This window comes from Lentinus tigrinus, assembly GCF_003813185.1.
Source record: "Lentinus tigrinus ALCF2SS1-7 unplaced genomic scaffold L226scaffold_37, whole genome shotgun sequence".
Lineage (NCBI taxonomy): Eukaryota > Fungi > Basidiomycota > Agaricomycetes > Polyporales > Polyporaceae > Lentinus > Lentinus tigrinus.
In genome coordinates this window covers 194,058-212,388 of record NW_027137946.1, presented here as the reverse complement: position 1 = coordinate 212,388, position 18,331 = coordinate 194,058, and the positions used below count along the sequence as shown (strand labels likewise).

Below are 18,331 nucleotides of genomic sequence, written 5' to 3'. Positions count from 1 at the left end.
CATACCGTGCCATTCGCCAGGACTAGAGTTGCTACAGCGTTGATCTGGAGGGAAGTTGACGGCGTGTCATTCCATGCCGTCATCTGCCTGTCTGTCTCCATCAGAATTTGCCCAATATCAGCACACGGGTCTTCTGAGCCAGGGAGATCCCCCCAGAATTGGAATGCACATCCGCCATTCAGTTCTTCACCGATGCCGAGTCACCATGAGTCATGTCATATATCCGTGCAACCCGCAATAGTGTACCCTATTAGTCGCGGAGCCTCCCCCAGGTGGCTGAGTATGCCATGGTAGCTTTTCTGGGTCTGTCCGATCACATTTGAAGCGGCCCGCCTTTCATAAAGTAAGCGCGTTCCATCCGTCCGGTCTCCGTACATAAAGTGGCCAAACACTGACGACCTCGTCCGCCACTCGCCTGACAGCCGCCTCTCTCACTCCTCTCGGTCCTTTCTCTCTCCATTTCGCTCCGCATTATCATGGATAGGTCTTCGCGTGGTGCAACTGCGCCCCACTCACAGGAACTCGCCCCCTCCACTCCGGCCGGCCTCGCCACCGACCAATGCTCCGTTGACCCCCGACCAACATCCAGTGCACCCCTCCCTGCTCGACAAATCGCCATCGTGGACGATAAAGACCGCGCTTGCGACACTACTCAGTCCGCCATACAGGTCTACCAGGCGTCGGCGACTGGTGCCAAGCGCGTGAAACGTAACGCTCGAATGACCGTGACGAAGCCTATCCCTACCGCCCGTCCAGCGTCTCGACGCGGGGTCCCCTCTCATGGTACGTCCCCTTCCCTCTGTGCGAGTGTGTGCGTCACATTAACGATGTGCTGTCGCAAATAGCTACGGTCAAGCAACCCATCGACATCGATGCGACCGACAGCGAGCGCCGTACTCCAAAGTCACGCCTACGTCCGTCTCCTCGATCATCCACCAAGCGCCGCATGCAAGACCGCGACAGCGACGGGGACGAAGACGGCGACGACGATGACGACAACAACAACAATGAGGACGCCGATTACCAGCAGGAGGAGGAGGAGGAGGAGGAGGAGGACGATGTTCTGGAGATCGATTATGATGAACACTCAAGCGACTACGAGTCCAACATCATAACCAAGGCTCGCCCTCCTCCTGCCAAGAAACAGAAGCGCAACAAAGGAGAGACCTGCCTGGCGTGCGCCCGTGCCGGTCAGGCCACTGAGTGTGTATGTGACCGCCGGGTCAAAAGCTGCCGCCCGTGTATCCAGGCCAAGCGCCCTTGCTCTTTCTTGAAAGGTGAATCGTCATACGTTCTGGTGATCGCAATCGTAGTAGTTAACCTTTCTCCAGAGGAACTAGCCACCCCCGACGACCACGCTCTGCCCGCCTTTGTGCGCAAGCTCAACGACAACTTTGCCCTTGTCATAGAGTACCTAGAGCGCATCCAAGACATCTATGATTCCCTGGACACCCGTCTTTGCCAAGCGGAGGATCTGCTCCACGCGCAGGTCTCCGCCCCTTCTGAGGTCCGCTCACAGACGTCGTCTGCCCCTGATCAGCTGCCACCGTCCTAGCCTCGCCCTCGTGCTCTGGCGACGCTCGGGTGCGGCGCGAAGAATTTTTACGGCCCCGCTGTCTTCTTCGCGAACGCCACCGATATGCCAACGTACTCCGGCGTCGCCGACCAGCAAAGGACGCCCGGTCCCGTCCCAAAGCCTATCCCCGCTGTCGTCATCGTGGTTTGCAACTGTCGAGGACCTCTCAATCCGCATACCATCCACCCGATCCAACCGCTCTTTTCACTAAGGATCGCAATGTTCCATCGGCGTCTCCGTCGGTGATCATCATACATATAACCCATCATGGCTCAATTTGCACGGATAATGTATTATACCTAGAACGCGTTCCCCGCCCAAATGCGTACGAACGTTTCCGTTCCAACGTAAAGTGCTCAAACCCACACGTGCCACCGGATCGATACCCGACAGTAAAACGGACACAGTGCGCCGTCCTGGAGAGAACATAGGACGTGCTGTACGGGGAGAAATGCTGGAAGACTCCCCAGCACCCGCTTGGGTCTCATGAGGTGACAAACGCATCCGATCCTGTGTCTGTTAGATCACATGTCCGCTGTGATCTGCACCACCGCCTTACGCATCGTCTCGCTCATAGCTCGAAATCCTCATCTCCCTATCCGTAATTTGTCAATAGACGATATTGCTTCTTTTCTTCCCGTGGCCAACGCATGTGCGGCGCAACATGGACATCACGCTATACAACACAGATGATGACTCACACGAAAGGAGGCATTTCAGGACGTGTGTGGGCGACTTGTCCTGGCCGCCTCAACCACCGCGATCCAATGTGCCGCTTCTGCGGCTCGAGCGTGGAACAGGAGAGACCCATTCCTTTGTTTGTGACTCGTACATGAACAACGATTAGGAGACGACGCACGCGGTTCAATACGACTGGCATTCATCTCCACGAAATCGACGACGGGGACCTTGTCCGCGTCCCAACCACCATCTCAACTCAGCTGGTGGCATCAATGAAAATGCCCGCATACGTGGTCGAGGCCTCTTTCATGGCACCGTTCACAAAGCAGTCGACCTCAACGGGACAGTACACATACGCAGTACGCAGATCGATTGATCCCTTGGGACACTGACCGGAGGCAAATAGTAGCAGCAAGCCGTGCAGTGAAACCCGGATGGAGATTGGCTGTTACCACCGGGCTAGATATCGTGAGGACGCGTGGATAATCCTTTGTCGGTCTCCTTGTTACCGGAACCCAAGCCGTTCAGGTTCAGGATCGCAACGGCGAGACCGGCATTGCTAAGCATCCAGAACGCAACAAGACGCGTGCCCAATGTCTCATTCCCGTCGGCCATGGTCGGCTTTCCGATCTCGTCCTTTGTCTGAAGCTTCGTGAGGGCACGCGCGGCGGTGTCCTTGAACGCCGGGTCCAGGTCCTCCGTGTTCCGTGTGCTGTCCTTGACGAAGGCAGGATCGGCGTCCTTGGTCTTCTTGGACCATACCGACGATAGCGCGTCCGCCTTGTGCGAACCCTTCGTACCCCAAGAAACATGGTGGAGGTTGCAGAAGGCGTATACGTTCAGGACGTTCGTGAATGAGGGAGCCAAATATAAGTACTGGATCATGTTAAACCCAAGGTGCCAAGGGTCACGCTGCATCACATGTTAGACGACTGCGCATTAGCTCTGCAATGCAAGGGACGAAACTTACGTAGAGGAGACAAGCAGCCAACCAGATATGGAAGGTCGGCATCATAGCAGCAATCAGCGCACCAATACGCGGGTTGAAGATCTTCCGAAGGATCTCAGATGTCGAAGCTCCCTTCAATTCGTTGGGAATATTCTGAACGCAGGAATTGGTGTGAGGATAGCAAGAGAATAGATATGTGAAGGGATCCCACCTTAAACGCGACGACTGTCAACCAGCACGACCAGACCGGCAAGTATACAGCAAGAATGCCCTATACCGTGCGAGAAAACAGTGAGAAACACGAAACATACAATTCGTAGTGCATTCCGAACTCACCAAAGCCTAATGTTGTACATTGTACGATCATTCTTGAGTCGGTTACCTAGCGGCAAGACCAACTGCACCGCCAAAAAACCAAGGTAAATCCACTTGAGAACGAGATTGACCCAGTGCGTCTAGAGGGCTGTCAGTGGTACCATCCAACCACGACAGACGTGTTATGAGACTTACCGCAGTTACGCCACCGAATATGACGATACCTTGATCGGGAAGCAGGTCGATGACGATGCTGAAAGTAAACTAGATGTTTGCCAGGGCGAACCAAGGGAAGACCAGTGAGAAGATGGTGTTCCGATCTCTCCTCTGCAGCCCACCACTTGTGTGGAGAAGGAACATTCGACTGCCTTAGTGGCCGTAGAAGACCAAGCGCGCCGGCGCGACAGGCATGATACAGGAATTTCAGAAGTACGATACGATCAGCATACGCAATTAAAGCAGTCATTCAAGTAACGTACAGCTAAGTTGTCAAGTTATGACTCATTCCCTTGCGGGCTAGCTGACAGGGAGAATGCGAGTGCAAGCGCGAATGAACATAACGAGAACGATAGCAAGACCAGGACATTAAGCATGGATCGCGGCAAGTAAAGTGGTAGTAAAAAAGTCACCGTTACAGACTCGAACCTACGCAAGCGATCTCCAACACGTGAATGCACGACCTTCCACGATTAGGCTTAAAGTATAAATAGACGTTTGCCGCCAATGACGTCGTCCATTAGAATTTCCTTACCAACTCGTTGGTTATCTGACGCATTCAATGCCGGCCAATTGCGATTGGTCGTGCAGGGTACAGAGATATACAGTCAATAGCATTCAAGTTCCAGAGGATGTAGTAGGAAATCGATACAGCTCGGTATAACAGTCGCGAACATTCATCAATACATTTCGGGATCGTAATCTAGGAAGATAACGGACGGACTCGGAATGAGTCCGGGTACGAACCAGGGCCTACACGACTGCACGTTAACTCTAGTTGTAATAGGGACCGAACAACATACCTGTCGGATGCAAGGGTATAAACGAGAGCAACAGACTCTCAAGCCGCCGGGGTATGTAGCAACCATACTGCACCGTGCGGGAGTCCCCTAGACGGGATACCCCCCTCGACAAGCGAGATGCCTAGGAAAGCACGGCGGTCACAAAGGAAGTCGATGCGCTTGATGCGCTTGGCCTTCTCCCAATCCCGTTTGCAGGGATCGACCACACGACGGTAGCGACCGATGTACGCGGCGGTGACCCGTCGTTGACGAGGTGCATCGAGCACGCCAAGCTCGGCGCTTGTCACGCCGAGGCGGAGCGTACGGTAGAGGGTGTGCAGGACGTCGCCGACGGTCACGTAGGGCGCGGTCCAGGTTGCGCTCGGGGTCGGCGTGACGGTGATCGTCCAGGGGAGGTGGTTGCAGATGATGGCGACGCACTGCATTGCAGGGTTCGTCGCCGGCTGGCAGACCACCGTGTCCACGAGCTGAGGGGGATAGCGAGCGAGATGCACGCGTGAAGCCTCCGCCGGAAGCGACATGTCCCAGTCAAGCGGAGCGTCGCCGTTAGTTGCGGCGAGCAGCGGGTGCAATATGATTTGTGCAGGCGGCGTTCCGAGGTATGGTCCGGACAGCGAAACAGCGACCCCTGCTCGCATCGGTCGTCGTGGTCTGCGCGGTGTATGCCCTGTGGGAGTTGGATGGGTTGAGCCAGAGCGGGACTCAGAGGGCGGGGCGGTCTCGTCGGCAAAGTGGACGCGCCTGCCAGGCATGTCGTCGAGAGGAAAGTGGTGCAGCCGCAGGGTACTGAGCGGGTTGTTTTATACCTTAGCGGTGGCTAATTTAGGTGCTCACCGTAGCTTTGAATGCTCACCGTAGCTTTGAATACTCACCGTAGCTTCGAATGCTACGCCGTAGCTCGAGAGCACAAGTACACATTGCTGTATTGCTAGAGGGCTACGGCCTTCCCTCGAGGTGTGTCGACGCCGTATGAACCCATAGCCGAATCGTCTTCGAGGCCAAGACTGCACGTGTTGGGTCGTTGAGAATTGTAGCACACCCTTACGAGTGCGATCGTGAACGCCTCGTTGGTTTCATGCTTCGTATTTGATAGCGACTGCAAAGGTCACCGTGAGCATCAACCGCAATCATGCAATAAACATACCGGGTTTGAAGCACAGAACTGCGACTGGCACAGATACGGTTCAGGACGCAGGCGGTGTCCACTTCTACGACACTACGACAAACCACTATCGAAATCCGCGATCGAATAACTCTGATTGACAACACGGGTCGATAGAGGGCTCCCGATCCGCGGAAGGCGCTTGATCATAAGGCGCCCTCTGACCCCGTGACCATCGCTTCTCCGCCTGCACCCACCACGCTCACCACTACTGCAGCTTTCTGAAGCGCCTCAAAAATCCGTTCCTCTCCAGGCGGAGTCCCAATCACACGTCCGTAACAATTCAGCATCCACGTCAAACAGACAATGCTCGATGTTAAACTTTTCGAAGGTGCACTGGAGAACATCCGCGCCTCATGCTGCGCAAGTCGGAGTACATCCGCGACGACGTCACCCACGAAAATAACGTGCCGACCACGACAACGGTCCTCAAGAGGCGGCCGAATCTTGTCCTAGCCGGCGCGTTCCTCCGCATCAGACCTACAACGGTACCAAGCGCGGACGAACGTGCCGACTTCCTCGTCCTTCTCCCGCCTAGTCCCCATACACACCACAGGCCTATATTGTCATGGCACGTTACTGCAACCTCCTCTGCTGCTGCATTGATGCGATCTTCAGGCATCTCTTGGCCATCACCACCACAAGTGCGTCGTTGTTAAAGGAGCTCGAAGCCGCACATGCTATGGAGGCCCGCCCCGTGAGAATGTGCAGATTAACGCGAGCGGTCCCGAACATTGCAAGGCAACATGAAAAGTCGTACCGGCCACTCAACAACGAACGGGCAATGGTGGCGGCACACTATCCTTGCAGCGCACAAACGATAGGCACATAAGCATCAACTACATGATACCTGCTCACCGCACAACCGCATGTTGCGCTGGAGACGGATGCTCTGACTACGCGATACAGAAGTGTACAAAAGATGTATCACGCGTTCCATGCTTGTGGAATAGTTAATGCAAAGGAGGAGAGAACATGCCGATACGCTAGGCTTCACGAACTCTTCAGAACACCCGTCGTCATCGAGTATCTCACTGAACTTCACGTACCGAAGCTTCCGCACGCCCCGCAGAAGAGACCACCGGAGAGGGCGGTTGTGTCCCAAACCATGCCCACGTGACCGACCGCTCGCCATCCCCGTGATGGGAACAAGATCCCCGCCCCGGCGACCTGAAACGTGTTTCACCGACCCAATGCGGTAGTTTTCCCACCCCAAAATGATTCGACTTTATGCTAAGGGAGACCTGACCACTTCTCGTGGCCAGGAATAGTAGACTGCCTCGCGGCCGGGAGCGCTGCCCGGAAATCGGGATTCGGCCCGTGTCATCCGCCACGTTGTTACTGCGCGTATACGCGTTGCTCTCTTTCTTCACTCCCTTGTTCGAGTGAGTAGCTCATTTCGTGTGGATGTACTAAACATTCACAGTTCACAGAAGACCACATGTGGCTTTTGAGTACTGACCGCGCGGAGCTGCACCACTTCATCTCTCCCGATGCTGTCGAAGAGGGTTACGCCATCCTCTCGCACGTCTGGGACCCTCAAGAGCAATCCTTCAAAGATATTCGAAAACTGCAGAAAAGATGCGCCCTCACCGGACAGAATCCGCGCGATCTGGCCTCGGAGAAAGTCAAGCGATGCTGCGAGGTCGCGGAGCAGTACAACTACAAATGGGTGTGGATCGACTCCTGCTGCATCGACAAGACGAGCAGTGCCGAGCTCTCAGAGGCTATCAACTCCATGTTTCGATATTACTCCCTCTCCCTAGTCTGCTTTGTTTACATGGCAGACGTCACCATATCCAGACTCCCATCTTCGTTCTACGAGAGTCGCTGGCACACGAGGGGCTGGACTCTTCAGGAGCTTATCGCCCCCCAGACCACCTACTTCCTCTACTCGGACTGGACGCTACTCGGTACAAAATACAATGTCGCAGAGGCGCTTGAAGAGATCACTCGCGTCCCTTCCTCCCTATTGCTCGGATCCACTCGTCTGACCGATTACAGCGTCGCGCAGCGCATGTCTTGGGCTGCTAACCGCAAGACGACTCGTGTCGAGGATGAGGCATACTGTCTCTTCGGACTTCTGGACGTCAACATGCCTACGCTGTATGGAGAAGGGAGAAGGGCGTTCGAGAGGTTACAGGAGGAGATACTCAAGCAGAGCCCCGATACCACTGTCTTTGGCTGGGGAGAGCTGGTCCCGATGGATTTGCTAGTCAACGCTGCAAGTCTCACGGACGCACCTAGAAATAAGGGCGGATGGCAGGGTCTCTTCGCGCCTTCGGCGTCTGCCTTCACGCTATCCGGTAACCTCGTCTACGGACTACCGTTCACGCCAGGATCGGATGCCCGAAACGTGCTCGACGACGGGGTAAGTCTTACTCCTGCCGGTGTGTACTGTAGCATACCATACTAACAGTAACTTGAACGATATAGGGTGAACCCAGTTATCTCTCTGCTGGTGGACATGTCCGCTCGTTCTCCATAACGCCCCATGGTATCCTAGCCCATCTCCCGGTTGTCGAAGACAGGGGTCTCCTTATGGCGAATATGTTCTGGTTTGACCGCGATTGCAACCCACTCGCACTAGTCCTTCGACTACTACCTCAGAAGCCGGACCGCATGGCTCCGCTCTATGCGACCGGTGTCACGAACACTCCACCGCGACCGATTGCGCGGTGTCACCACCACACCTTCTTCAATTTGAAGTGGGAGTGGCGAGACGTCTACATCACGAAGTTCAGCGCGACCGCCCGGCTCTCGATCCTCGATGACTACGGATCGTACATCCCCTTCAGTCATGCTTTGACTTCCCCGTTCCGCTTTCCTGAAGCGGCGATAGACAGCTTTGGGGCTGCGTACGACTCGATAATCACAGTCCGTACCCCTGGGCGCGTGAAGGTGTCTATTTCCAACCTCTCGGAGCCCTGGCCTTGGACCGGCGGAAAGCCGGTGACGTTCACATTCTTCAAGCCCGGCTCCGAGCCGTGTTACGTGATTCAGCTTGGAGTCTGCAAGCTACATCAAGCAGAATGGCATCCGTACCTCGGAACACGGCCTCAATCGCCCTATCTTAGGAGATGCTGGGCAAACGTTCGGTTCATAGAAAAGCGTCAGCCTGGGGGCTTGCTCGAGGATCATGAGTGTCCTCAGGACCACATCGTCACATGGGACGGACTGACGAAAACGTTCTATCCTTCCTTCGTGGGCGTAGATGCGTCCCAGTCCGGTTTGTTCACCTTCCGTTGGTCGATCACGCTCTCCTTCGACCTCTGCCCCATCAACCCTGACGGAACGTTCGTGCTGAAGGAACTTACAAGGCACCTGGAGGTTCCTCTTTACATGCAAAACATAATTTCCGGTGAGACTCATGTCTTGGCGCACAGTGGGCTCGTACTCATGAACGATTGCTGTATAGAATCAGAGCTTGATTGAGGATTCCCTGCACGCTCTTCTCCTATCCATTTGATGGTGATGTGAGTCTGTTCAATCGGATCCATTCTCGCAACGTCGGCGCCTCGTGGTGGTACGATCTTGTACGGGACCTCGTGCTACTTAGGCATCGACTGGACGATGCCGGCTGGAGCGCGACCACCACGCATAACCATCGTGCTGCAGGCTCATCGTCATCGATATATGGGCTTCCGCCGATTCACTGTGCCTACATCCTTCAACGATGCCTACCATCTATACGCTTGCCAAGCTTACACCTCGCTCCCCAACTCTTGTCATTCAACCGCCCCTCACCGACTCCTCCTTCAAGCTCGACTTACTAAGGGGAATAGCGTATCCTCACTGTTCCCCAAGATGCGTTGCTCGGACAGCTCGTTCGTCACGTTCTAGGGCCGTCGTCCATGTACAACATCTACCTCGAGAGGACCACCATGAGCTCGAAGGCTGGCATGGCCGTGTTCGCGTGCCTCGCGCTACGGCATCTGCCGTTGTACCGCCCGCGGAAGATCTTGGACATGCTAGTAGCAGATGAAGAGGTCGTGTGGCGGAGGTGGAAGGAGCTCGTGATCCTCACGCTCGAGGGTGGAGAGCCGGTGGAGTTTTCGGAAGAGGAGAGGCGTTGGGAGGGTCTCGACGAAGCCGAAAACTCGAGGCTGTCCAGGTATCTCGGGGAAGCTATAGATGCATATCGCATGCAGGGATGGCAGCCAGAGAATGCAGAGCACGAGACGATTGATGTCGTTGTCAATCCTGAGGACATTGATGAGAAGTAGGGCCCATGATATCTTTGTCGCGATCATTATGCCACAGTAGAGTTGTAATACTATGTACGCCTCACCGGACGGAGAGTGCCCGCCTCCAATTGTTTCAACATCCTGAATGTACACGTCCTATGCGTACTGCATTACTCCTCCAGCCTGGGCTCATTCGGTCTCTTGAGGGTGCACAACAAGCTTCACGCCGCTGACCTTGTTGTGCTTGATACGATCGCAACCCTCCGGGATACCCAGAAGACCTCCCGGGATGACCTCGACCCTGTTCGGCTACACGACGGCAAGTCTCACTGTAAGCAATCGTCTTTGAGCATATACTTGTAGACTCACCACAATAAGCCCCTTCTCCAGCCACTCCGTCAGCCTGCCATACAGCTCATCGCCAAGCTTCCTATGCGGCGGGATCCGCAGATCGCCAAAACAAACCCCGACGGCCTTCGCGCTCCCGTCACGCTGCACCTTCTCCTTCAGGGCCACGTCTGCCGCCGGGTTGACGGTCACGACCGCGCCTCCCGGTGCGACCGCAGCATAGGCCAGCTCCTGAGTCGCTTCGTACCCGATGGCATCAAACGCGTACACGATTGGCTTTCCTTCGGTGAGCTTCTGGAGCTCTGCTAGGATCGTGGCGTCGGGCAGGTTACGGTCGATGATGTACGTGGCGCCGAGGGACTTGAGATATTCTGTGTTATGTAAGGAGGCGGTCGTGATGATGGGAGAGAAGCCCCCAAGCCTTGCGAATTGGATCGCTGCGGGAGCCCGCGATTAGCCGAATTAGGTCCTGAGCTCAAGAAAGCGTAACCGTTCGCAGCGATCTGTGACGTACCAATCTGTCCGACGGATCCCGCGCCCCCGACGATGAACGCCGCCTTGCCGGCGAACTTTGTGGAACCATCCTCTTCCCAGGGTGCAGGAAAGTTCACGGACCGTGAGCCTTGCTCGTGCGCCCAGATACCGGATGCGACGGTGGAGACCGCGACAGGGAGAGTCGCCGCCTGGTCGAAGGATATGTTCTCCGGTATCTATGAAGAGAGTCAGCCTGAGGCACAGTAAGTTATGATTGAACTGTACCTTCGCAGCATCCGCAGCTGCAACGATGTTGTACTCTTGGAAAGTGGCATGTTCCTGCTCAAAGCTGCCTGGGGCGATCCTGCATTGCAACTGTAAGGAACATGTGACGTGCGCGGACGAGTAAGAGAAGACTTACACCTTGTCCCCCTTCGCGAAGGCCGTAACTGCAGAACCAACCTCCTCGACGATGCCTGCTCCGTCTAGTCCTCCGATGAACGGCCATTTCTTGGCAAGGATGCTGACGCCCATGAAGTTCTCCTGGATACGCCAGTCAGCCGGATTGAGCGCGGCGGAGACGATCTTGACTAGGAGGTCGTTCGGGCCGAGAGTAGGGACAGGCCACTCGGTGTAGAGCTTCCAGGGCTTGCCCACTTCGGGCACGCCGAGCATCTTCTGCGTAGTCGGAGCCATGTTGTTGATGTTTAGAGGAACTGCGAAAGCGAGTACTCAATGTGGCGCAACTCACCTCTACTATATAACCACCTGCGACCCGAGGCTGCGATCGTCCGGGAGCAGAACTAGACCCACTGTGCTCATCAGCTCTGTCAGCATCTGGACGGAACTCTCAGTGGATTGTACCTAGTACAGTTAGCATGAGAGACGGTTCACGGGAATGACTTTACGGCTCTGCCAGTGCTACTCGGCTTTTGAAGTGGGTTGAGAATGTGCGCAGGCGTGCGTCTTCTCTTCGTCCGCTACGACCGGGAAAGAGGGGCCGTTGTTGACTCTGCGTCTCGCTGTCATCAGCCTTCATTCCGAGCAATGCGAAGATACTGTCAGAGGTGAAGCTTTGACACTTCAAGGACGAATTGAGGAAGAAGTAGCGATTATGTGAACAGGGAGCCTCCGAAAGGCTCTTGTCTCTTCTGAACTCCGCTTATTTCTTTGGACATCGGTTTTCATAAGTTGTGTCGGAGATTATGGCTTGTCCCGTGACTACTCAAACTCCGCTCCCGCGCTTGCTGCCTATTGCTCCGACTTCCCGAGGCACCATCATGCAACACGCAGGGCAGCAAATACCTGTCTAACTTGCATTTTATCTTGGCAAAACCTGTGCATATGAACCCACGCCATTCAAGACTGCCATCGGCGCGACGCACTGGCAAATGCAAATGCAGGCATATGGACTGGCAACTCCTTGGGATATGGGCTGGTGCGTCGAGTTGGCAAGGACCATGTGGATATGTCCTGATTTTTATATGTCTTCTTATGCTATCAATTTCAATGACGATTAGACTGAACGGTTCCCAGATCTCCGTCACCGGGCTTCGATGAGCGACTCGGCGTCATACATGTCCAAGCTGGCGGCCCGTCTTCAACGTGGTATCTCGCAAGGTAACCTAGTCGCATCATCGGAGAAAGCTCTGTGTATATTCTCGATTATTCCTGAGCGAACGAGCCCAATGTCCACGCGTCGCAACGTCTCCGCAACTGCTAAGTCCAAAGCGCTAAGTCCGCCTGCCAAGCATTTCCGGACAGAAATCAGACCTTCAGGTTCATCTTGGTCAGCAACTTCTGTGAGTCGCGATTGGTGGGTGGCCTCTCCGTAGATGCTAACTCCTTGAAAGAAGTGACGTCTGGTTTCCCCGACCGTCGATTCTCATACCAGTATTCTGCGGCGATCCTTATTCCTTCAATGCTATCTCCTGACTCGCATACATGGACTACATAAGGTGAGTACCCCGAAGTCGAGCGTTCACTAGATCCCTCGTTACCCCATCATCCCAGTTCAGTTCGTCATGGACGCCAGTGCAGCCGCATCCGGCTACTCGTCTCAACGTACGCTCAGTCCGACACCTATTTCGTCGATTGAGCCTCGGTTGCGCACAACCCAGCGTGTGCGCATCTCAAACGCACGGAGGTATTTCCTCTTTGCTATTTTCTGCATAGCCAACCTATTGGATGCCTACAACCTCAACGCCCTTTTCGCCGGGCTCCCGGCACTGAAGGCGGCTTTTGGCCTCGACGAGGTCGACGCGAGCTGGGTCATGAGCGCCTTCGAGCTCACCTATGCGTCGTTCCTCCTGATTGTGAGTGGTTATCTCTGCCTCTACGTCCTCAATTAATATTGAACACATTCGTTTTAGAGCGGCCGCATCAGCGACGTATATCATCCTAGTAAGTCCCCAGCCAGATGTTGGCGTTTCTCATTCTGATTATCTGTTAGAACCGGCATTCGTCGCCGGAGTCTTCGCCCTCGGCATACTGTCATTGGGTGCAGGATTCGTGCAGAACAAGATTGGACTGATCGTCATCCGAGCGTTCTGCGGTGTTTGTGAGTAGCCTCTTGTTCCTGGTGGGTGTTGTCACCTGCTAACTCGCCCGTAAACATAGGCGCGGCGCTCAGCATTCCGTCCTCGCTCGCGCTCATCGTGCGCTTTTTCCCTGAGCCGCGCGAACAGAGCATCGCAATCGCGCTCTTCGGAGGCGTTGGTGCGCTTGGCAATGGTATGTGGGTCACTGCGTTGGATGAACTCACAATTGACGGATTTTAATGTAGTATTCGGCACGATGATCAGCGCCGTTTTCGTCGAGTTCGCCAACTATAGATGGATCTTCTGGTTCACAACCGTTATCGCCGTTCCCGCCGCTGTGTCTTGTCTCTTCCTCATCCCCTCTCGGGACGACAACTCGTCAACGGGCGATGCGCCTCTTATCGGATCGCGTTTGGCAGGCCTGAAGAAGCTAGATCTAGTCGGGGTGTCCATCCTTACCGGTATGCCACTCTTTGCCCCGAGTAACTTCATGCTTGCTGACGGTTGGTCGTATATCAGTTGCACTCATCCTGTTCATATTCGCGATCACGAGCGGCTCTGGCTCCGGATGGGCGTCCGCCGAGGTCCTTGCTCCCCTCATCATCTCGATCTTCCTCATCGTTGGGTTCTTCTTGTGGGAGAAGAGGATGCCGACAAAAGACGCTGCCGTGTGCGTACTGACTACATCGGTCCCATGTTGACGCCACAGAGCTTACTCACATCACGCTCTCCCCACAGACCTCCTCAGACTTGGTTCCTCCCGAACTTCTCCGTACTCTTCGGTGTCTCCCTTTTGCCCTACTTCTGGTGGACGACCGTCTTCGTTGTCTTCTTCCCGCTCTGGCAACAGGTCTACGGCTGGTCAGCAATTGAATCTGGACTCCGCATGTGCGTCCTCTCTTCTCTCCTTCCACTCCTGTTACTGTTCGATGTACTGACATGTCACATTGCACACAGGATCCCTATCGGCATCTCCGCAACGCTCCTGAGCTTCACGAGCCCGCTTGGCAGCTACATCTCGCGCAAGTACCTCATCCTCGCGGGCCAGATGCTCACAATCGCCGCAACCATCCTGCTGGCCTTCGGGGACGCGCCCGACCGGTACTGGCGCTTCGTCTTCCCTGGACTCATCATCGGCTCTGCGGGCTCGATGATCACGTATATGCACGTCAGGTCCGTCCCTTTCCCTCAATACTTGCGCGTATGAGAGCTGACCTCGGCATGTAACTCGTAATTTACAGTATTGCGATCTTCCAAACTGCCCCGGCGACGATGGCTGGCGTGATTGGGGCGATGTTCAACTGCGCGATCCAACTTGGTGCGGCGCTCGGACTATCAATCGACACGTCCATCGAGAGCTCGATCGAAGCGAAGCCGGGCAGCGGTGGCTTTGAAGCATTCGCGGGGCGGAGGGCCGTGCTGTGGTGGCTGCTTGCGGCGGTGTGTGCTGAGACAGTCGCGGTGGTGATGTTCTACCACGTCCGTTCTTCGCAAGGCGAGGTGGAGGGTCAAGAGGCGCAGACAGGCAACGATGAGGTGAAGGGAGAGTGCCAGGCTTGACAATGTTCGATGCTCTCAAGATGGAGTAGGTGTGTTGGGAACGTGGTTTTCTCGTCATGGCATGCACTGACGCCTCTGTTACGGCACAGACAATGTGTATTCTACAGATTACTCGATAATGCACGCTGCATGTATGAGATCAGCAAGTATGCAAGATCATCACCCTCCTGTACAGCATGAGGTCCGCAGGCCGGCGAGAAAAAGAGCTCTCCTTCTCAGTACACTTCATTGTAACGCATGCTATGATTACGCCTAAGGGGTCACCGGCACCGGTCACTGCAAGCGTATCCTATCTGTTTTGGGGGGCCTATGCTTACCATCTTTGGAGCGCTGTCTGCCTGCTGTCAACGGGAAGACCAGAAGGAATGGTGCTGGGGAACGTCCTTCATGATAGTGGGAGCGAACGGAGGCCCGGGCGGTCGGAGCGTACGGAGCGAGATTGGAGAGGAAGAGACAAAGAGAGCACTGGGATGGACTACTTGTCGGGCATGTCTTTCGCCGCTGACTCTTTGTCGTGGTTGCTCATTGGCGTCTCGGGCGTCCAAACTCAGCTACAGATTGCTCGTTCCTTGTGAGGCTGTGAGGGGCCGTATCCGACAATGTATCGGCAGATCTGCCTCCAGTTATACAGGTGCCAGGACGCAGCTGACCCCACACGCCCATCATATCACCCTATCCGACGATCTATCCCGCTTGAGCTCCTGAACGGAGCAAATTCAACATGGCGCGACATCTTCCTCATACACAATTCCATCCGTCCTCCAGATATTGGCTCGTTGGTTCCGAGCGTCGTCTGGTACCCTCCATTTCAGATATTCCCGAGGCGGTTCGCTGCGGTTCTTCAAGTTGAAGACTGGTTAGAAGCAGGCGTGTCGGTTACCATACATGGTCCGTACGCATGTACTGTCTTTTTAGTCCTCTACGCTGACAGAGTACACCTGCAGAACGAGACACCGATATCATTTTCCGCATCAGGTTCATGTTGGAAGACAAATGGGAGGAGACAAGTTCTGGGACCGTTCACTTCTGCCAAGTAGACATCGCTCTTGGGGTCTGTCAAGAAGATCGATCACGGTCTCCTTGGGCCTATGTTGACCTCCCCCTCTCCGATGCCATATCCGACTTGCACAATCATGACTGTTCGCAGCATCACATCCAAGATTGGGAGGGGATGTCGAGAGTCTTCAGGCTTCACTTCCCTTTGCCCTGGATGCACGACTATGCACTCATCAGAGATATCCGGTTATCGTTCACCCACGCAGCGCCGTTCACGCCCCACGTCAACATCTTGAGACCCGTAACTCAGGAAACGCAGTTTTACTCCGTATGGGACTCAGTATGGGGTAGGGGTGAGCCATGGCTCCACCAATGGCCTGACTGGAACCTAGTCAGGCTGTCAGGCTCAGGCACGGAGGCCGACGGATCCCGCGAGGAGGGCCGAGCCTAGACTCTGTATGTAGCTGTACGGGGCTCCACTGAGAGGCCGAAACTCCATACAGGACGTCCATCCTCTCGTCCAGCCAGAATGGAGACGATGCATCCAATCATGCATATGCAAAGTAGGCCGCGGGTGCATGAGCAAGGTTGTGTTTTGGATACGGGATTAATGCCGCAAGGACTGGTTAGCGGCGTGCATGGATCGGACCAGCTGCTGCCAGCATCACGGACAGCTGAGGGTTCTGGACGTGGGTCAGCAAAATTTCGACCACTTTGAAGGGGTATAGAGCTTGATATATACTCCACAAAATGCGATTCCGAAGGGTACAGCCAGCTCTATCCAAAGACAGGTGCCTTTTCCGTGGCTCCATCACTCTGTATACTATCGTATAGTTCCGATGGAGCCGAACTGCTTTTGCTGATAGTACTAGACGAGCGTCGATGATGGGGAAGTCGGATGCATTGAATGACCTTGGAGACGTGAAAGACCAGGACGACGCAGGCAGCAGACACAGAGACCTGGTGAACGAGCCCCTCCCGTGTGCTCCAACAATGTCGTAACTTCGGAGCTCACAAGGCAGAAGAGCGTACAACGCGGTGTCGATCTCGAAGACGAGTATGTTCGTAAGAACACCGTGCGGGGTATCTGTGAAGGAAGGCAACCTGTCGATGGCGATGTTCTCATTAACATCGTTGGTACATGACACTCGGGGCCACTGCATCGATTGCAACGTCAGGTACACGTCAGTAATAACTCCAATGGAGAGGCAGCTGTACTCTACATACCCGACTTTTGACCTCAGACGGGTTGATACGATGAACGTGGCCGCAACGCCAGAAGTCTCGAGGAGACTCAGCGAACGCCTTAGCATGATGCGAGTAGTGTTGCTCGCATTCAGATAGAGACGGTGCTGGCTCGGGGACTGGTAGTGGCATCATCTCGCTCTCAATGCCCCAGGCAAAGAGTGACGAGTCTACCGACGTCTTCATGATCTCCTCCTGCAGTCTTCGGAACGCCTTCCTACCCTCGCCGTAGAGGGTAGGCATATTGATATCGAAAATTCCCATGAGACAGTAGGCCTCGTCTTCCAGCCGTGTTGTCTGCCGCATCGCGGCCCACGACATGCGCTGCGCGATGCTACAGTCCCCTGGCCGTCTCTCGCCCCTCAACACGTCCTGCGGGATCCGGGTGATCGACCACAAGACCTCGGCAAGAGAGGCCTTTGTGCCCAATGTTGTCCACTCTTGGGATAAGAACAAGACAGTACTTGGCGCAAGAAGCTCCTGTAGCGTCCATCCGCGAGTATGCCACTTGCTATCCACAAACGCCGTCGGTGCCCGCGGAGACCGCATCTTCACCTCGCCGGCCGGGACATCAAAGAGATACGCGTAGCACACCTCTGCAAGCGCGTAGTAGCGATACATCGAGTTGATGGCTTCCGAGAGCTCCGAGCTGCTCGTTTTGTCGATGCAGCAGATGTCCATCCAAGCCCACTCGTAGCCGTGAGCCTCCGCAAGCTCGCAGAATGCCCGAATCTTGTCGGACGCACAGTCCCTGGGATTCTCCCCTGTGGTAGCGCACCTCTGCTGAAGAGCCTGTGTCTCCTGGAACGATTGTTCACTCCTTCCCCATACATGCGAGAGAATTGCGTAGCCTCCGGGCACAGCCTCAGGCCCTGAGAAGTATGAAAGCTCGGCGCGAGAGGTACTGAGGAGCCACATCCAAGTCGAGTGCGAGGATCCTATATCTGTTTCAGACCGAAGTCATACAGAGCAAATCGTATACTCACTCACAGAGAGAGATCTCCACAACACCGAGTCAGAGGGAGCCTGCCAGTGCCAGTGCGCCGCCGAGTCCCGACTAGGTGTCCGAGAGCCAAAGTCTGGTGTGATACAGTGAGCAGCGACAAAGAACGAGGAATACAGGTATTTTGTGTCAAGAGTGCTCTTGTGAGGTGCAGGGCCAGCTGGTATATGTATGAAGTTTACTCAGAATGATGTTTACGGGGAAAAGTTGACGGAACGCCTCGCGCGAGGACGAGGACAGCCTCGCAGTCCGAAGCGCTCAAGTGCCAAATCGGGA

At 55.0% G+C, this 18,331-nt stretch overlaps 7 protein-coding genes across 7 annotated transcripts; 3 read left to right on the top strand and 4 right to left on the bottom strand.

Annotated features, from left to right (window-relative positions):
- Positions 1–476: 476 nt before the first annotated feature.
- On the top strand, positions 477–1,927 carry L226DRAFT_525958 (uncharacterized protein; the record flags this gene model as incomplete). The annotated part of the gene is made up of 5 exons (XM_067679014.1): positions 477–783; positions 846–1,207; positions 1,250–1,507; positions 1,556–1,720; positions 1,880–1,927. The coding sequence occupies 5 exons, from the start codon at positions 477–479 to the stop codon at positions 1,925–1,927; spliced, it is 1,140 nt and encodes a 379-aa protein (XP_067531044.1).
- Positions 1,928–2,716: 789 nt separating this feature from the next.
- Positions 2,717–3,474, bottom strand: L226DRAFT_470151 (class III chitin synthase; the record flags this gene model as incomplete). The annotated part of the gene is made up of 3 exons (XM_067676284.1): positions 2,717–3,169; positions 3,228–3,359; positions 3,418–3,474. Coding segments are annotated over 3 exons (642 nt in total), but the record flags the coding sequence as incomplete, so codon positions are not given.
- Positions 3,475–4,578: 1,104 nt separating this feature from the next.
- L226DRAFT_470228 (uncharacterized protein) lies at positions 4,579–5,292 on the bottom strand (the record flags this gene model as incomplete). The annotated part of the gene is made up of 1 exon (XM_067676295.1): positions 4,579–5,292. One exon carries the CDS (start codon positions 5,290–5,292, stop codon positions 4,579–4,581), a length of 714 nt encoding a protein of 237 aa, XP_067531042.1.
- Positions 5,293–7,143: 1,851 nt separating this feature from the next.
- On the top strand, positions 7,144–8,118 carry L226DRAFT_470198 (HET-domain-containing protein; the record flags this gene model as incomplete). Its single annotated transcript, XM_067676289.1, has 1 exon — positions 7,144–8,118. The coding sequence occupies one exon, from the start codon at positions 7,144–7,146 to the stop codon at positions 8,116–8,118; it is 975 nt and encodes a 324-aa protein (XP_067531041.1).
- Positions 8,119–10,067: 1,949 nt separating this feature from the next.
- Positions 10,068–11,427, bottom strand: L226DRAFT_538932 (GroES-like protein). The gene is made up of 5 exons (XM_067681590.1): positions 11,133–11,427; positions 10,997–11,075; positions 10,752–10,947; positions 10,259–10,674; positions 10,068–10,198 (listed from the first exon to the last, which is right to left on the bottom strand). Exons 1-5 carry the CDS (start codon positions 11,405–11,407, stop codon positions 10,079–10,081), a joined length of 1,086 nt encoding a protein of 361 aa, XP_067531040.1. The 5' UTR covers positions 11,408–11,427; the 3' UTR covers positions 10,068–10,078.
- Positions 11,428–12,735: 1,308 nt separating this feature from the next.
- L226DRAFT_470106 (MFS general substrate transporter) lies at positions 12,736–14,811 on the top strand (the record flags this gene model as incomplete). The annotated part of the gene is made up of 9 exons (XM_067676278.1): positions 12,736–13,026; positions 13,084–13,114; positions 13,164–13,271; positions 13,331–13,444; positions 13,497–13,712; positions 13,771–13,921; positions 13,990–14,139; positions 14,209–14,424; positions 14,493–14,811. 9 exons carry the CDS (start codon positions 12,736–12,738, stop codon positions 14,809–14,811), a joined length of 1,596 nt encoding a protein of 531 aa, XP_067531039.1.
- Positions 14,812–16,128: 1,317 nt separating this feature from the next.
- On the bottom strand, positions 16,129–18,210 carry L226DRAFT_616177 (uncharacterized protein; the record flags this gene model as incomplete). Its single annotated transcript, XM_067686873.1, has 4 exons — positions 18,039–18,210; positions 17,035–17,990; positions 16,840–16,964; positions 16,129–16,195 (listed from the first exon to the last, which is right to left on the bottom strand). Exons 2-4 carry the CDS (start codon positions 17,968–17,970, stop codon positions 16,129–16,131), a joined length of 1,128 nt encoding a protein of 375 aa, XP_067531038.1. The 5' UTR covers positions 17,971–17,990; positions 18,039–18,210.
- Positions 18,211–18,331: the final 121 nt, after the last annotated feature.